Source organism: Barbus barbus (assembly GCF_936440315.1).
Source record: "Barbus barbus genome assembly, chromosome: 1".
NCBI classification, from domain to species: Eukaryota; Metazoa; Chordata; class Actinopteri; order Cypriniformes; family Cyprinidae; genus Barbus; species Barbus barbus.
Genome location: NC_136729.1, coordinates 7,444,954 through 7,464,196, shown reverse-complemented (window position 1 = coordinate 7,464,196; position 19,243 = coordinate 7,444,954). Strand labels below are relative to the sequence as shown.

Genomic DNA, 19,243 nt, shown 5'->3' with positions numbered 1-19,243 from the left:
AAAAATGAAAATTTTAAATCTTTTAAATCTCTAAAATTTACTTTAATTCTGTTTTTTATTTGACACAATGCATCATTGTTATACCAAGTAAACAAAAGGTTTTCATAATCCTTGATTCATAGTTAATATGATTCATAAAGTTCCTCCCTAAATTGTTTTCAATGTCTTGAAATTATGGCCAAGCAAAATGAAGCTCTTAAAAATATATCTCACAAAATATAGTTGTGTATACTACCATTCAAATGTTAGGGGGTCTACTGTTTTTAACATTAATATTGTGAAATATTATTACAATTTAAAATAGCTATTTTCTATATGAATATATTTTAAAATGTAATTTATGCCTGTGATGCAAAACTGAATTTTCAGCATCTTTACTCCACTTTTGTCACATGATCCTTCAGAAATCATTCTAATATTCTGATTTATTTATTGTCGTGGATATAGAAAACAGTTGTGCTGCTTAATATTTTAGTGGAAACTGTGATACATTTTATAGTATACATTAATGAATAGGAAGTTCAGAAGACCAATGTTTATTTGAAATGGTAATCGCTTATGTATTCTAATCATTTATATAAATGGATTTACTGTCACTTTAGATGAGTTTAATATTTACTTGCTAAATAAAAGTATTACTTTCCTTCCAAAAAAATTAATTTTACTTCCAAAAACACCCCAATAAAATCTTAAAATATTACTGTTGCAACTAAAAATTCCTTAAATATGAAACAATATATAATATATTAAAAATAAATAAATAAAAGTGGCATCTTCAAACAAGTGATTCTGGAAGGCTTTCTTAGAACTAATGCCACTTTTCTGAGCCGTTTTTCAATTATTTTTAACCGTGAAAGCAAGTGAACTAATGAAGTATCTCAATTCCTAGCTACACTTTTATTTATTAACGGCATTATTGTGACAGTGTAAGTACGTTTCCCTCTGAAGGAGAGGAATATGGATTGGATACGTGGCTTGAAATATCCAGCCCGGCTTTTATTAAATAAAAGTGCTGTCAGCGCTGACTTTCTCTTGGTTTCAATCCAATGGACTGATTGAGAGTGCTGCTTGGTGACACTGATGGTCTGCGGAGGGGTAACACTGCACCCTGCACAAGGAAGGTAAATGCAGACGGTTTATTTTGTTTATCTTATTTACAGGAGATGTTAAAGCTCTCCATCATTGATATGATCTTCACGGTGGCAAGTATCCTGCTCATTGATTTCATCCGTGGACTGGTGGTTCGATACTTGAGTGACTGCTGCTGTTGGGACTTGGAGAGCAAGTTTGTAAGTCGGTCACTTCTGTTCAAAAACACACTTTCAGAGGTGTTTCAAACAGATATATGAGTGATAGATAGACCTGCCTGGAATCTGCACCTGTTGAAAACATTGGTCACATTTTCAAACAACATCAAAAACTGTGTAGGACTCCATATTGTTTACACATTTAACAAATTTAACACATTTAAAGCAACGCTCCAGGTTCAATACAAGTTAACGATCAGGTGTGTCAAATCTGTGCTGCCAGCAAAACCAAACAAAATAGCTAAATATTTTCAAACAGGTTTGAAACGAATATTGAACAAATGTTTCTATATCTGGTCAGTCAATTAAGTTGAGACAGAATAAAGTATTTTAATATTGAAAACATTGCACACATCACTTTTATCTGTGATGTGCTTTTGATTACCACAGGAATATACTTGTTCCTTAAAAAATAACTAATACTTCAGTTTAAACAAGCAATAACTGTGATGTATAGTAATATACTTGCAACAGACCCTAGTCCTTCGAAATTGTTATTATGATGTAATTTAAAGCAAGGCTAGACGACAAATCTGTTAATTAGTTTGTATTGTTAAAGTGTCTTGTAAATTCTAAATTCTTGTTGACAAAAACTAATTTTAAAGTAAATCGTACGTCTGCAGAATTATACTGATGTACTCTGATAAACTGCAGAAAATCATGTGGGCTAATACTACCGATATGATTAAAAGAATTATGTTAATTGAAGTGAATTTACAAGTTGTCGTTTTTGTTCTAGATTCACATTTTTCTGTAACAGGGATTCCCAAACATTTTTTTGTCGGTCGAATACGGTGGCCGATAGAGCTTAACGCACTGCAAATAGAAAAAAAACCACCTGCAAATTAAGAAAACAACTTCATCAATTTGACAACACGCGTGCTGCAAATGCTCACAACACAACCAAACAAAGAAACATAAAATAAAAACAAAATAAGATTCTTTATTTGGTTGTGTTGTGAGTATTTGCAGCACCTACTGTCAAATTGATGATGTTTTCTTGATTTGCCGGTGCTTTTTCTATTTGCATGTGTTTTCTGAAGTTGCATCGCGTTGAGCTCTCTCAGCCACCGTGACCTAAAATATTTATTTGAAGTACTTCCTGAAATTTGACATTAATATTTCAGTATTTTAACAACACATTCGCATATCCATGGTTCTCTAATGTTGATGGTCATAAAAATAAAAATAACATAACAATTTACTTTTTTTTTTCATTGTCATTGTATTTATTTAAATGCTTTATATTAATTTTACATTTTAAGATGTTTTTAATTATTGACATTTCATCAGCTTGTGAACCAAACCCCAGTTTGGGAAACCCTCTTCTATACCATGCCTTAAATTCCCTATTTAATGAAATTAAATTCCCTTTCCAGCCAGAATATGGTGAATTTAAAATTGCAGAAAATGTTCTTCATCTGATATACAACCAAGGAATGATATGGTAAGTGAGTGATGATTCATCATTTATCAATATATTGTCTAAGATAAGATTGACTGCTGTTTATCTCTGATACACACTTCTAATTTAAAATACTATTTCTCTCTGTGTATATCATTATTATCATATATGAGCTTTCCTATCTATATCTGCAATAAACTCTTCCTGTTCCCATGGTGCTCTTTACCAGGTCCTCAATGCTCCATTGCTCTCCAGCTTCAGACTGTAATCCTACAATAATGACTTGTCTGAAGCTATAGGTGCACAAGCAGAACTCCTTTAAGATGGGAAATAAATCTTTCCGGTGTCCTTGTCTCTCCCTGTAGGATGGGAGCATTCTTTTCACCCTGTCTGCCCGCCTTTAATGTCCTGAAGCTGATTGGCTTGATGTACCTGCGGAGCTGGGCTGTGCTGACCTGTAATGTTCCCCATCAGCAGGTCTTTAGGGCCTCCAGGTCAGCGAGGCAGAATTAGGTCATTAGAGTTTATACAGTACATTCATTTAGAACTAACCTGAGGTCAGTGTCAATCTAATGCTTTGATATGAGAACTTACTCAGGCAATTTGGCTTACGAGCTGAGCTTGATTAATCTGCCATCATTTGCTTATAACAAAACCATTGAAATACTGGTTTCATCAATCCTGGGGCCGATTGAGCAGGTTGATGCTATAGTATTTTAGTAAGTTTTAAGTAAGTAAGTAAGTTTTTTTTTAATAAAGAAAAATTTTACATTTCTACAGATGTGTGGAATTTGGCTGAACATTACTCATTCTTTCTGTCTTTTAATAATTATACAAACTTTTTTTAAATAATATTCATCCCTAGAAAAAATCATCAGCTCTAAATTGTTGAGTTCAGTCTCAAAAATTGCATGTTTAAATCAAAGAAATGGAAATGATGAAAGTACTAGAAATGTATTTTATTAAATCCTCATTTCAGATCAAATGTAAAAATCAATTAACTTATTTTACTTAAATATTAAAATTCATTTTAATGTAAAATTTCTATTATATATTCCTTCAAATATTACATTTATTTAATTTTCCTCATATTCCCAGGTTTTGTAATTATTTGTAACAATTAGTATAATTGCTAAAGATCATTCCACACATTTGTAGAAATGTAAAAATGTCTTTAATAAAAAACTTAAAATACTTAATTCTTTAATTTCATATTGGGATCAAAGTGGTTTAGCCCATCTATGTAGGTATTTTTCATAATTAGTGGTGCTTGCTAAGTTAAGGATTTGAATGAACCACTAAACCAAAGTGGATGCAAGTAATCAGTGGATGTGAATATTCAATGTATAATAATCCGATATCCAGAATACTAAAACTGCACACATTATGATAGATAGGTGCATTTAAAATACTGAAGGAGCTTTGTTTGATTCATTTTAATCATCAAATCTCTTTTAATATTAATGTTTGCAGTTGACATTTAATATTCAGTGTTTGTAAGTTGCATTTCTTGGCCTTTGATGTTTTCCTATATTTGACACTGCACACACTTGTAGGCAGTAAGAGGCAGCCTGCCAAAACCGCTCGACAGAGCTGGCATCAACACTAAAGCACAGACCACTTTAAATGAAGCACTGACAGTGGCAGAAAAGAATCTATAAATGGATATATTCAGCATTTCTACATTTGCCCTGCAAGGCTTGCACAGACACCATATTTTGAAGCGTAATCAGTTTTTGTCCTGTTTGTTTACATTCACTTAAAACTGTTGACATTAATATCTCGGCAAGGCACGTTAGGCTGTTATATAAAAGTGTATACCAAATGCATATTAATCTAAATGTAAACATCAAATATATTCTGATTAGCTGATGAATTGTGTTGCATTTTACATTCAGTTTGGACAAAAAAAAATAGCTTGTTCTTATAATCGTATAGCATTGCATATGGTTAGTGTACAGAGTTAGTAAAATCGACCCTTAACCTAAACCGAGGCTTTTGTCAAATCCAGATACGTTTAGATTTAATTACAACAAAGAACTGTTATTTCTACATCTTTCTTACTTAAAAACATCCCCAGTCTATTTCTACATGTTTCCTTTGATGGAAAACAATGAGTGTAAATTCCTCTAGCAAGAGCTGCAATGTGAAACAATTTAGCTTTTGACGAGCTGTGAGATTAATTTAAAGTCAGCCAGCATTCAGTGTGTGGCTCAGGGTCTCTCTGATCGCAACACTTTTGTTCTCTGCTTGACTGAATTCAAATCCCTCTCATTTTCCAGTGTGGTGAGTATAGAGATAACAGAGGATACTTCAGTGTGACAAGCGACTGGGTTGGTCAACGCATTATTCTCGCTCTCCCTTTCAGATTTATGTAATTGCATCTTCATAGCTTTATCAGTCAGTCGCAGATGTGAGGCGAAACATTACCGTGTAGTCTAAGCGTATTTCATCTTCAGTGCTGTGTTCTAAATGATAAAAAGGAATCGTTCCATTGCAGGTGGGGAGTGTGTAGCTTATCAGATATTATCAGTTTCATTGTCTACCTGAGTGAATTATAAGTAGATTATGGTTTTTAATTGAAATTAATTTTATTCCCCAGATCAAATAACTTCTATCTGGCGATGCTTCTCTTCATGCTTTTCCTGTGTATGTTACCGACCATTTTTGCCATTGTGAGGTACCGGCCGTCTCAGTACTGTGGACCGTTCAGGTGAATAAAACTGTCCTGTGTGGGGCTGCATTTAAATCCAATCTCATTTAAGGTGATGTGTATCATCATTTTTGGGATGTTGAAATACTTTCTCGTATCCCAGAGATATGTGGAGACACCTATAAATAAGCCATTTGCGGTTGACTACCCTTCAAAGTGTTAAAGCATTACTCTGAATCACAAATAGGCCGACACAGCGATACTGACTCAAACATTGGTGTGAGTTTGGGATGAGATTAAATTGCAGATGCAGGGAGCGTTTTGTATCTTTTTTGGAAATTATCACTGTTTTTGTCATTTTGGTTGGTGGCTCTAATGGAAATGCAAAGAAACCATACAGTATACTCTACATTGCAACATAGTTATATATATACACACACACACACACACACACACACACACAGTGTTGGGGAAAGTTCATTTTAGAAGTAATGCATTACAATATTGCGTTACTCCCTAAAAAGCAACTAATTAGGTTGTAAACTAACTTACTTTCGCATTACTTTTTAAATTTGAGCAGGGCTTGATTGTTTGCGTTTAATACAAGAAGTTCTAATTATAGCGAATGTAAAAGCCCTTTCACACCAAAAAGTGTAATGAATAAACCTCAGGCTGAAGGAAAAGTAAATTCACGTCTGTACAGTAGAACGCAGGAGAAGATGGCCGTATTTCACGTCACTTTCACTTTCAAGATTCAATACTCTTCAGCAATAAAAAAAACAAGAAACAATGAAGCACAATTGTTAGTTTATCTAAAGTCATTTTTGCTTATTAGTATGGTTGAACTGGATCATCAAAGGTCAGCAGCAAAGATATTGGTTAATAAAATGGGATTAGACACATTTGTGTTGTTTAACATATTTAAGTATTGCAGGCTTGCGTCATATTCTGAGTTTTAATTCATTTTGAGGAATACTAAATCAGTTTTTTTGTGAGTGAGATGAATTAATACATGTTGACATTTAGTCTAGAACTACAGTAACATGTTCACACAGCACCTCTGTACTTCTGAACATGGGGACAGGAGACTTGTCAGTCACTAAATGGGAAAACTGGCATTACCTTTTTGAAAAAGTAACTCAGATATTTTCTTGTAAATTAAAAAGTAATGCGTTACTTTACTAGTTACTTGAAAAAATGATCTGATTACGTAACTCACGTTACTTGTAATGCGTTACCCCCAACACTGTATATATATTCTTTTTTTTTTCAGCTATTTGCGTAGGCGAGGTTTTACATTTTCATTTAGTTTAACTTTATGTACTAAAATAATTGAAACTGAAAATAGCCTACAAAAATAATTAATGAATACTACAGTATATAGACATATTAAAAAACAATGAAATTACTAAAACTTCAAACTTCAATTTTAAACAAAAATTAAATGGAAAATAAAAATAAAAATTAATAAACTAGTTATACTATAATAACATCGCCCCTGCGATTTAATAACAAATGCTTAGTCAACTGGTCATGTGCAAAATAAATCCATGTGATCAGACTTCCAATCCAATCCAATCCAATTTTGCAGTGATGCCTAGGTTATCTTACTAACTACACAGCTGCGCTCAAAATAATGTAATAAATGCATGTGAAATTTGAGTTGAAATTAATTTAAAATGTGACCAGCACCAATATGTAGAAAATCATTTGCCTGCTTCATACAGTTTAGCATCATTTATTGCACTGCAAAATGATTCACCATTCAGATTCAAATATTAGCGCAGTATAAAAATTGTTTAAAATTTGCATTAAAGTGCACAGCTGCATTTCTTCACATCTCCTCTACTGCTCTGTAGTGGACAGGAGAAGATTTACGACATCATCTCTGAAACCATTGCCAATGACTTTCCGCTGTGGTTCAGTAAAGTGATGAGTTACGTCACCAGTCCTGTGGTGGTGCTGCCCGCTCTGCTGCTACTCTTGTAAGTACTTCTCTCTACACTGGCCTTAATTACCACTGAGAAAAAAGCCAGTCTTACCAACAACAAACAGATGTTGGCTTGACAAAGTTTTATCTGAAAGATTAGCTTCTTCGTAGAATGTTCTGTTTGTTATGCATGGCTAAGTGGATACTAAGGTGTTTTAGGAGATCTCAAAAGTCTCTTTTATTCACCAAGGCAGCATTTATTTGATCAAAAATAGATCCAGTCAGATTTTTGTTCCACACAGAGTTTGTTCCACACAGATCTGATCTCATCATCATCCAGTCATTTTGCCACTTTTTTTTTTTTGACAAATAGAAAGTAATTAAACCTTACTGTCATTTTTGATCAGTTGAATGTGTCCTTGCTGACAACTATTTAAAAATAATAAATAAAACAGATAACAGAAAATACTTATATTATGTATTGTAGGTGTTTTTCATAGCCTGATGTAGGAAAAACACAGGTTGATTTAATTAAGGAAGAGCATAGCTTTATTGCTGCGGAGTTTGGAGGAGGATGTAGACTGAAAACTTTAGGAGTTACTTTTACAAGTTTTGGCCTATGGTTAGAGAGTTAGAAAAAGTCCTTACCCCTGTTTGTACAATATCAGCATGTTGGTTTTGTCAAGCCAACATAATTTGACCAGGCGAGCAGGACAGATGCCTTCAGTTACTCAACCTTGTGCTGTTCGTCATTGTCTCTTTCAGCATGCTGATCTACTACCTCCAGTCCATCGCTAGATCACTCAAAGTCACCAACAGCCAGCTGAGACTGCAGCTGCAGACCGTAAGCACTCGAAACTGAATATCATCATGATGCATTTCAGTTCATTTAACAGATCCATGATTTACAATAAGAACAGGATGAGGTCTTTGGATTTCATATAATCTAATTTCTCCAGCAGTTTATTTTATAACGCTAATTAAATCTCCTGTTGCAGGAGAGGACAGACGACAAGAAGAAAGTATTTCAGTTAGCTGCAGGTACTTTGTCTATAAACTATCTTCATTACGAATACAAGAGAACATTTTGGGCCCATTTCAGGCTGCTGAGCAGTAATGGCCAAAATGATGTACTCCCAATATATAACGTCATAAGTCAATATCAGCTTGTCACCAGTTGGCTGGACATTTGGGTGTGTAAATGTGTGATTTACAGCATGTCTGCAGCCACCTGAGGGCAGCGATAAAAAGCCGGAACAAGAGAGCGACATTACTAGTATGGAGTTGTCCGCCCGCTCCGCCTCTCCTCCACGCCGCAACGGTACCGTCACCAACTTCGAATCTCCCGTCCTCCATGGCAACAGCATCCAGACCATAACACAGTCGGCTTCAAGGCCGGACATCCCTAGAGCCACCGGAGCGCCACGGAGCCCCTCTGTCCCCGTACGGCAGAAACACAAAGCAGAGCCTGTGGCCAGTAGGTCTGTGCTGCTCTCTGGCTTTATATTTCACTGCTGCTTAGCTTCCATACATCTGCAGTTCATGAAGCTTCACTGCCCTCCATTTCTGCCCATGTAGTGCTTTCAGAATGTACAGCAGCCCCTCAGTTCCTCAAAGACAAGCACGACGAGTGGAGTACATACCCGTCAGGTTTGGTATATTCATGAAGTTTGATTATGCATAAACGTAATTCTGCAATTTAGTTTTTACCTATGATGGTAATCTATTAAAGCAGTGTTCCAGAATTCAATACAAATGAAGCTCTATCAACAGCATTTGTGGCATAATGTAGATTACTGCAGAAAATATGTCCTTTTTTAAAGGTAAAAATAACGATTACAGTTGTGTTGTAACTAAAATTAAATTGTAAATTGAAATAGCTGAAAAAAATGATTTATATTGAATTAAAAAAACTTAAACTTAAACTAAATGCTTTTTTTGTTCATTTAAGTTGAAAAATAAATTTCTCAAACTAAAATAAAGCTACATAAAAACAAAAATCGCAAAATAAAATTAAAATACTGAAGAAAAATAAATGCTAATTCCAAAAATAAATACTACACTTGAAACTAGGGATGTAACAATTACCGGTTTGACGATAAATCATGATAAAATTCCCCACGGTTAGTATTACCGTTTCATATTTTAATATACGATAAATAAATAAATATTGTCCAGCATAAAGCACAGTTTTCAGTAAGAGTCTCACGTGCGCACAGCAGCAGAGTACTTTAGTTTTGAGTGAAAATAGGGCGGAAAAGCTGGGAGGTTTTAAGAGTGTGCTCCATGTAATACCCAAAATAAGTGTTCTTAATCGCAATGCTGCTTTGTTTGTCCACGTAGTTTACGGGAAACGGCTGTGATTCAGCTTTCATAAGCGCCACCTAGTGTCAGAGAGTGGATTTACAGAGACTTATATTTATATTCAGCCTGTGTGCAGTTTCTGTCTGACCAAAAACGGACCAAATTTGCATGCCCTGCTGTAAATTTTGACTGGTTGATGAAAAACAAGCTTATGTGGATTCTACACATGTAAACAATTCAGATAAGTTATATTTATGGTGCAGATAAAATACGTATGAAACTTTTTCAAAGCCTTTCAAACTTTTTCAAACAATAACATTTTAGTACAATGTTATTGTTTTAGTGATTATGCAAACAAAAAGTCATTTTATTTAATTTATTTGTTGATTTTTAAATATAAAACTTGGTGAAGCGATTTAATTTTTGAACATCTCCAGCACATTTTTATTTTGGTCACTATAATCGTGATAAGAAATTTTCATACCGTTACATCCCTACTTGAAATACTGTTTCAAAAGCACAGGCACTATATTCAAACATTATAGGTTTTGACAATGTAAGACTACTGTGACAGAAGCACTGGCCGATGCTGAAGTAATAAATCCAAATATTTAATATGTTATACTGTGTAACTTCAGCTTGATATGCATAAGGATGCATAAAGCAATTGCATTGCAGGAATTATATTTACATTTAGTCATTTGGCAGACGCTTTTATCCAAAGTACAAGCTAGTAAGGGAGGGAGAGAAAGATAGAGGGAAAGAGTGTTTTTTTTTTTTTTTTTTTTTTTTTGAGGGCGGATGAATTATTTCTATAATTCATAACCCAAAGTTCATCCAAATTAGTCCCAGCTCAAAAATTATAATTTAGACTGCTTTACTGACCAAACAAAAAACTGCAGTAAATACTTTCTGAATAATTAATGTTAAGTGCTTTAACAAAATACAAACTTTATATTTCTGCTTTTAAACCCTTTGATGTTTTACTTGTTTATATTATACTTGGCACTATGTGTCTCATGAAGCATTGACATTGCTTGTGATGTTCTTTCTTTGTAGGTCGCTTTGGATAAAAGTTCTTGCTAAAAGAATAAATGTAAATATGCTGTTGAAAGAGCTTAACTTAAAAAAAAGCTCATTTAAATATCTATCTGAATCTGTACCTTATTTATATTGCTCTATCATATCAGATCACAGATTGGGTCATTAGTGCTTGCACTTTGAGAGTAAAACTTCATTTGGCTTTACCTTTCATTTCATAAAATGCAATGCACTTCATACTACTTAATTAAAGGAACTATTCACTAAAACTGAAAACAGTCATCATTTACTCACCCTCATGTCATTCCAACCCTACATTATTTTCTTTTTTCTGTGAAACACAAAGTGAGCTCTTAAGAAGAATGTGGGCAGATTGCTTTTATGGTGCTTTTAGTCCTTGACAGTATAAATCACCATCCATTTTTCTGGTTAACATCTCCTTTTTGCTTCAAAAAAGAAAGAACAATAAAGGTTTTGGAATTACTTGGTAAATGATGAAAAAAAAGAACTGCAGTTTTGGTTGAACTATTCCTTTAACATAAATTACAAGCTGCATCATAAAGGTAAATGTCTGTTTCTTGAGTTTAAAAAAGGTAGGGTGAATATGTGCAAGCATAGGCTACATATTAATTTCACATGTTGCATTCTCTGATATCCAGACATTCTGGGTGCTCGGGCAGCACCAGCGGTTCCTCCCGCTCCAAGTCCTACCACAACATGGCCTACAACCTGTGTGCACGGTATGCCGAGAACATCCACTCCGATCCGCTGTTTCGGAAGACCCTCCGGCCTATGCGCACTGAGCCCGACGTAATCACAGCTCAGAGCTACGCGGGCCGCCGGGCACATACCACACGCTACGTCATCGTCAACGAACACGAAGCTCGCAAGAAGCTCATGCGCCCAAATACACGCATACCGAGACATTACCACCTCGCGGACGAACCTACGGAGATCGTAGAGCTTTATCCACGAAGCGTGAAATGCTACATTCCTCGTACTCCTCACCGAAGCCACCAGCCACACCTCAGCGAGGAAGAGGAGGAGGAAGATCCGAAGAGCAGCAAGAGGAGGGGGTCGTCCAAACAGTCGAACCGTCCAAGATCGCTGTCGGATATCCATCAGAACGCGAGATTCTACATTGGCGATACAATAAACAGTCAGTTGTCTATGGAGCAGGGTTTACACGGCAATGAAGAAGAGGACGATCAAGAAGACGATTGGGTGAATGACCCTCAAACAAACATCCGAGGCCCAGAGTCGGCTCACAGGTACGGCAAACCATACGTCAAGCCCAAGACCAAGCATAAAGTGGAGCCGTCGCTGACCGAGTCGGATTCGGCATCGCTGGCGTCCAGTAGTGACCAACAAAACAGCAGCACTGACCAGTACATCCAAGTCATTCACAACAAAGAGAAGTACCTGAAGTCCAGCGCCAAGGTGACCAAAAAGAAATCCAAGAACCGCGTTAAACTCAATGTGTCTGGTACTAATGATCTTGTCTGCTCCAAAGTTTAACCTGTTTAGAGTTAAACTGAGATTATGGCTCTGTTCGAAAACACTGGTAAGCTGTTACAATACACTAATACAATACAAGCAGATGAAGCCATTAGCTAACACCGCATTAAAAACTTACTATAGTTTAAAAACCTGTAATATTGAGTTAATGCATATTAAAAACACGAGCCAACACATTGTCGCTTATGAAAGTTTATCCCATTTCTTCAGGAATTATGGCAGTTTTTACAACTAGAGGCTGCACAATGTTGTGGCATCTTGGAAAAATAATTGCTTTTAACTGCAAGTGATGACAGTGACCGTTCCAAGATGGTGGCTCCGGAGTGATCGAATGTGGGATCATATATATATATATATATATATATATATATATATATATATATCTATGAGTTCCCCCCACTTCTGCTTAAAAATAACCACTTGAAGAGTGCACAAGTATAATCCAACTTATTTAGAGCAGATCAATTAACTCCCAACCTCAAGGAGAAGCACACTTTTCAAGTTGATGGCAACTAAATTGACATTCTTTTGGTTATTTTAAGTGAAGGTGTGTTCATTCTGAGTTCCAAGTTGTTTGGAGCACATTATGACTAGAAATGGTTGACGTCGCAAATGGGGAACTTGAGTATTCCCACCTTTAACTGTATCTGAAACACAGCGTACAGTTTATCCATCCAAGATGGTGGATAGAGGTGAGAGAAATGTTTATTATAAATATAGCACATTCCATTAAATAATGAAAAAAATATGTTTGTGTATAGTGTAGCAACATGCAAATGACAAACTCTGAGTGCCAGGTGCTATCTATTCCAAAATCGTTCCAAATCAGTCATTTATGAATTTCCATTGTAGTTAGGATCCCTCCTTAAAAGTTAGCTGCCTATGTAAGCAGTAGACAGCATGGCAATTTACTAGGGTTTGAAACAGAGCCAGTGATGTGGTGTAATACATATAGGTTTATCATATAAAAGTTGCAGATTTGCCTTGTAAAGCACAAAGAAATAACTAGTCTATATACTTTGCTTGTATCTAGATTTCCATTAAATCTGATAAAAACAAATTATAATGTTTGGATATTTGTAGATTGTGCTGTCTGATTCAAGGCTAAAAATGTTAATTCAAGATTAGGTGTGTACAAAAATAAAAAATTAAACCCTGGTTTCACAGACTAGGTTTAAGACTAGTCCCTGACTAAAATATAAATCTGAGCTGTTTCAACTGAAAGAAACTTGCTCTGACTGATCTTAAAATACATCTGTGCCTTTGTTTTGTCTCAAGATGCACACCAGTAATGCTTTTTTCTAAGCATGTTTATAAAAATGACTTAAATGTCCTAATTGAACTATGGCCTAATCCTGGCTTAGTCTAAACCCTGTCTGTGAAACCAGGCCTAAGAGTCAACCATTGAAAACCCCACATCAAACACTTTTCCCTCTCAGTGTGTTTGGGCTTTGTGGTATTGATCCAAATGATCATGGGCAACAGGGGAAAAGGTTATGTAAGCGTTCCCGCTAAGCACTTATGATTAGCGCAACACTTTGAATATCAATATTCAGATTAACAGGTTAATGGCCAATCCCAAATTATTACAATTCTGAATGTGGTAACAAAGCTGCACAATTAAAAAATGACACTTTTGACAATTATTTATTCATTCATTTATTCATATCTGCATTTATTTATTTATTTATTTCAGCATTTCATTATTTATTTCAGCATTTAATTAATTATTTATTTCTTAATTTATGTATTTCATGTATTTATTCATTTATTTATTTATACTTAAGTCATTTCTCGTTCTCCATAAGCTTTGGCATGAAATAGGAATATGTGTTTGAAATAAACACTATTTGAGTCCAGGAGGGTTATGAATATGCTTGTGTTGCAAGTAAGCTATAACCTCTTATGACCCGAGAAAAAAAGTTTTAGGAAAAAAAGTTATTTCCATGTCTTTACATTGTTCAGAGCATTAAAAATAATTTAAAAAATAATAATTAAAAAATTATATTTCATTCATAAGTTATGCTATGTCCTCGGTAGAGGACATTGGGGCTCAAATTTAAAAAAAAAAAAAAAAATACATGAATGAACATGCATAGGCAAAAACAATTGATTTTTTTTTTTTTTTTTTTTAAATCGCCTACAGTTTTAGTTTCTTTTTTTTTTCTTTTTTTACCAAACTTTGTATAAAGATAATTCTCAACTATGTTGTAACAGAATGATTTGATATTCTTTCTGCAAAATGTGTGTAAAATGGCCACAAACGGGTTTTCTCATTATATACAATGTCTATAAACTAAATCTAATTTGCATGTTAATGTGTTTTGGGGCAACATGTAATGAAAAATAAGTGTAATAATGTAATAATTGACAAGATTTTAATAATAATATATATTTCATAGAATATTGAAATCCCTATTCATTTATGTCTCCCAAAATGCGTAATAAACATGCTTAATATGAGGACATGAAATCAACACCCTGTTTAATAACAGTCATATTTTGATTTGAAACCCCATAACATTTTCCTGAGATGTTGATTCATGACACACAATTTAAAAATTTGACAGATTTAAATGATAATTTCTAAATATTATCATATTTCTATAAGAGTGTCACAAAATTAATTTCAGACATTTTTGAAGACCCAGGAGAGGGCGTGGCCACGGTGAAACTTCCAATCATTTATTATCTCTGAAAAGCCCTGGCATGTATAGTCTCAGAGGAATTCGCTAAAATATAATGTCCTCATATGAGGCCGCAGGGTCTTAAGAGGAAGCATTTTTTATAAAGGGCAGGGCAAAAATTTCTTATCAAGCTCAAGCACAAAATCCATGCCATTTTTAAAAAATTAGTTTAGATGAGATTGATGTAGCTACTGATTTCTGTAACTTTATCGAAGGATATAACGTTTTGAGATAATATACCACAAAACTAATCAAATCATTGTTAATACTACTGAATTAGCCTATTTATTATGCTATAGATAAAAATGAAAAATCTGTTCAAACAAAAGTAGCTTGATTATTTAAAATTGCCCTATGGTCATTTAAATGTGAGATTAATAAAATATTTTGATTAAACTAACTCATATGTAAATAATTCGTCTGTTTATTTAATAACTAATACATACGACTATGGGGACGAGTCAATGTAAAACAGAAAACTCAAATTCCCAGAATGCAACATTCTTCTGACGAGCCACTGACTAAGGAAGTGGCCTTTTACCGATTTCTTTTTTAATTGTGAAGATTTTGTGGCGTTAGAGGGCTTAATTTTTTTAAATAATCTTTTTTTTAGCAGTTTTGATCGCGCATGTTTAAATGCATCGCTCCATTGATCTGTATATCGATTATTATCTGTCGCAGCCGGTCAGTCACGATGACAGTCACTCTGTAACTAATGAATGAACCGAAAACATCTGACCTATTATACCACAAACTGGCATATTTTACTGTAGCCACTGTTAGTGTCTGGATATTGGACGTACTTGAACAAAGATCCCGGAAGAATCGAAGGTAAATTGTTTAATTCGACGCTATTTTTCAGATCACAACCGGTCGCTCGCGCTATAACGCTTCGAATGCATGTGCTATTAGAGGACGAGCGATAAAGTAATATAAAATAAACTATATAAGCACTCTCCATCGCCATGGATTACATTCACACGGCCAGATCAGTGGAAGACCGTCTCTTGAGCTATAGAAATGACGAGTCCGGATGGAAAACGTGCAAGAAAACTGTAAGTATTCAACAGAACTGTCTCATTCTGTCACCTTTTGCAGTTGTTGGTCTATTAATAAACATTGTGTTTTATTTCTAGAATGATGTTGTGGTGTGTTGGAGACCCTCTTGTGAATTCGCAGGATATGTGTAAGCATACATTTGTAAATTACAAATTTGTCACCGTGGTGTGTTATATGTGCTGACTTCTGGTGTTGCATAAATACTTTAGTTAGAGCCTTTAAATGAAGTCTTTAAAAGGAAAGCCCAAAGGACTGTGTCTCTGCTAAATGATTTGAAAATATGCTTGTGATGCCCTTTTTCTATAATTGTATTTTATTTTGTATAATTTTGTTTTCCTTTCCTTTTTTAATTAATATTATTATTATTTTTTTTTAATTAAAACGGTTTCAATTTATATTTACAAATTGTGTAAATATGAGAAGAACTTGCTGTTGAATTTTGTAATTTTGAAAGTAAAAAAACAAACAAAAAAAACCCAAACTCCTGTTACATAGCTTTTATATGAGAAATATCATCATAAAATTGGACATTATTCAGCCTGTGAGACTGAGATCGATACATATCCATACTCATGCTGTCAGGGAAGGAAAAATAAAAGGACATTTCTCTTTTGGAAATATATTGCTTTAGTTATGCTTAGCTCTAATTGGCGTAATCACCAGCTCAGTCTTCATTTAGGGTCAGTTTTGAATACTTCAATTTGTAGGAAATTAAACATTGTTCAACTATTAAGTCCGGAAGACATCATTTGACCACCTCCTTAACAAACGTGAGGATTTTTGTATAATGTACTGAAAATTAATTGTTTTGAAATATCTTCTATGTTCATGGCATACATGGATGCTGCTTCTATTATAGAAACATTGGTAAAAAAAACAAAAAAAAAAACTTTAATTTTCTTTTCTTTTTAATGACATTTTTGTAAGAATATTAAACAATGTTTACCAGAATTTTATTATTTTGGGCTACTCCTCTTTTAAGAAAACTTCCCTTCATAGATTAAACCAAACTAAAAGTTGCACTTGTTCCTAAAAACTTAATGAAACTGAACAAATTTTTATTTTTTAAACAAAAACAAAAATATATGTATATATAAATTAAAGTTGTGTACAATTGAAAAGGTGAGAACCCTGTAATATTGCTTAATAAACATTATATAGGCCTAGTACAGTGATATTTTATACAAATGTTAATTGTATTATTTACATTTATTTATATTTACATATTTATTTTTTTCTAGCATTTTGAACACCGTCTAAGTCGTGTGCAAACATCATGGCAGAAGCAGTGACGTTAAGCTTTGTCCCTCATGCATGAGCAGTGATTGTGTGTTCTTTGGGGTTTTCAGGTATAAGGGAGAGGGGATTGTCAATGGCAGTCCAGAGAAAGTGTGGGACTGCTTGAAACCTGAAATCAATGGACTTCGTGTAAAATGGGATGCTAATATAAAAAAGTTTGAGCTGCTTGAGCAGGTTTCTTCGGTAAGAATAACACAAATACACACCCATGTGAAAGGAGATCATTGTTGAGTTAAATCATATGACCTGACCAGTTTCTCTTTCAGCTAGGTGTAAGAAACAGTATTTTATTTCAGGATTCTTATTTAAATTCTCAAAGATCGGTGATGCTACTTCTTATTTTAAAACGGTCTCTTATATCCCGGTTTAATGTGCACAGTCAGCTATTAGTATGCCATTTGTTGGCTAACATCCTGAAAAGTGTAAACACTGGGTGTATGGCACATTGATCTGTTTGTTGAGTTTACAAACCTGCCCAAAAATCAACATTTGCTCAAGCAATAGCATGAGTTTGTCCCATCAATGTCAGTCGAGAGAAATATCTGGGATACCTGTTTGAAAACAGTAATTATTTTTGCCTTCGCGTCACTATTAATAATTCATATTTTTAAATTACATTGAGATGTTCATGATGCACATGGTATTGCAATGATTTAGTACATAAAGCAGCGATGCAACAGTAGATTTATAGATTTCTATACCTTTCCTTTTTCATTCCATAGGATGTTTCGATCTGTCGAACGATCACGCCTTCGGCTGCTATGGGTATTATATCACCTCGAGATTTTGTTGATGTTATTTCCGTTAAACGCTATGAGGATGGCACAGTTTCATCAAATGGTACGCATGGCCTTTCTCCTTTAGTTGGATCTGAATCTGATACTGAATAGGATCATTATAAATAAACATTAGACCATATATCCATCTTAATGTTGTTAATGGTATTGTTATCGATTTTTAGCTACCAATGTAAGCCATCCAAACTGTCCTCCTCAACCTCGCTACGTTAGAGGCTTCAACCATCCGTGTGGCTGTTTTTGTGTTCCTGTTCATGGGTGAGTTTCTCATATCGTTGGTTGATGTAATTCAAACATAAGACAGCAGATGGTGGCAAAAAATTACATTTCAGATGGTGTTTTTTTTTCTACATGCATTGGTTCATCAATAGCTTAGAATGTTTATTTTTTCCCCCCCTCTCTGTAGGGAACCAGGCAAAACGCATCTGTTCAGCTTTTTCCAGACTGATCTTGGAGGTTTGCTTCCTCGTTCGGTTGTCGATTCATTTTTCCCCACTAGTATGGTGGAGTTTTACAGCAACCTGACCAAAGCCGTAAAATCGCTGAAATAGCACCAATGGCACTTTATAAATAATACCCCCCTTTAATCTTAAATGTGAATATTTTAATAATTTGAAGCACTTAATTGCATTTAATCAAGCTTTAGTGGAAAGTGAATTTACTTTTAGATTGATTCCTGCTTCTTCCAATAGCTACACGTGTCCAAACACACTTGCACATAGACCGATTTATGCAGAGTTAAGAGTACTGGAACAGTTTGTTTGACATATTATTTCAGATAATTCAGCTCTTGCAGGGTTTCTTCAGATCTTAGTCTTAATTCACTTTTACACAAATTAAGGTCTTAAAAAGGCTCTAAACAAGTGCAGAAAGTTTATACATTTATGAAGTTATGGCATTAAATGTTGCATGCACTGCAAAAAAATGAATATTTTCCTCAGTATTTTTGTCTTGATATTTTGGCGGATCAAATATCTGAACATCCTTAATCAAGATACATTTACTTGAGATGCAAAATGAATATATGAAGTCTGGGTAACACTTTATTTTAAGGTGTCCATAATACAGAGTAATTACCTAGTTAAGTACTTAGTAGTAGCCGTTGTACTTAGTTACATGGTAAGTACATTTTATTTAATCTATTTATGGAACAGCCTGTAATTACAGTTTTTAATTATGTGGATGTAATGGGCAGCTACTGTTACACACATGTAACAGGCCGAGTCTGTTACACAGCTACTTG

The 19,243-nt window shown here is 34.5% G+C and overlaps 2 protein-coding genes across 2 annotated transcripts in view; both read left to right on the top strand.

Annotated features, from left to right (window-relative positions):
* The window catches only part of LOC306878324 (transmembrane channel-like protein 3), a gene marked incomplete at both ends in the record, with an annotated part of 32,843 nt that extends 20,685 nt beyond the window's left edge, over positions 1-12,158 (top strand). The window contains 9 exons of the mRNA XM_079430600.1: positions 1,161-1,289; positions 2,687-2,754; positions 3,078-3,206; positions 5,315-5,425; positions 7,225-7,350; positions 8,061-8,139; positions 8,294-8,336; positions 8,512-8,776; positions 11,300-12,158. Of these exons, the coding sequence (XP_079286726.1) occupies positions 1,161-1,289; positions 2,687-2,754; positions 3,078-3,206; positions 5,315-5,425; positions 7,225-7,350; positions 8,061-8,139; positions 8,294-8,336; positions 8,512-8,776; positions 11,300-12,158 (1,809 nt within the window). The remainder of the gene's footprint in view (positions 1-1,160; positions 1,290-2,686; positions 2,755-3,077; positions 3,207-5,314; positions 5,426-7,224; positions 7,351-8,060; positions 8,140-8,293; positions 8,337-8,511; positions 8,777-11,299) is intronic.
* A 3,652-nt stretch (positions 12,159-15,810) lies between these two features.
* On the top strand, positions 15,811-18,551 carry LOC306857933 (stAR-related lipid transfer protein 5-like; the record flags this gene model as incomplete). Its single annotated transcript, XM_079398215.1, has 6 exons — positions 15,811-15,900; positions 15,982-16,031; positions 17,254-17,386; positions 17,926-18,043; positions 18,165-18,258; positions 18,407-18,551. The coding sequence occupies 6 exons, from the start codon at positions 15,811-15,813 to the stop codon at positions 18,549-18,551; spliced, it is 630 nt and encodes a 209-aa protein (XP_079254341.1).
* Positions 18,552-19,243: the final 692 nt, after the last annotated feature.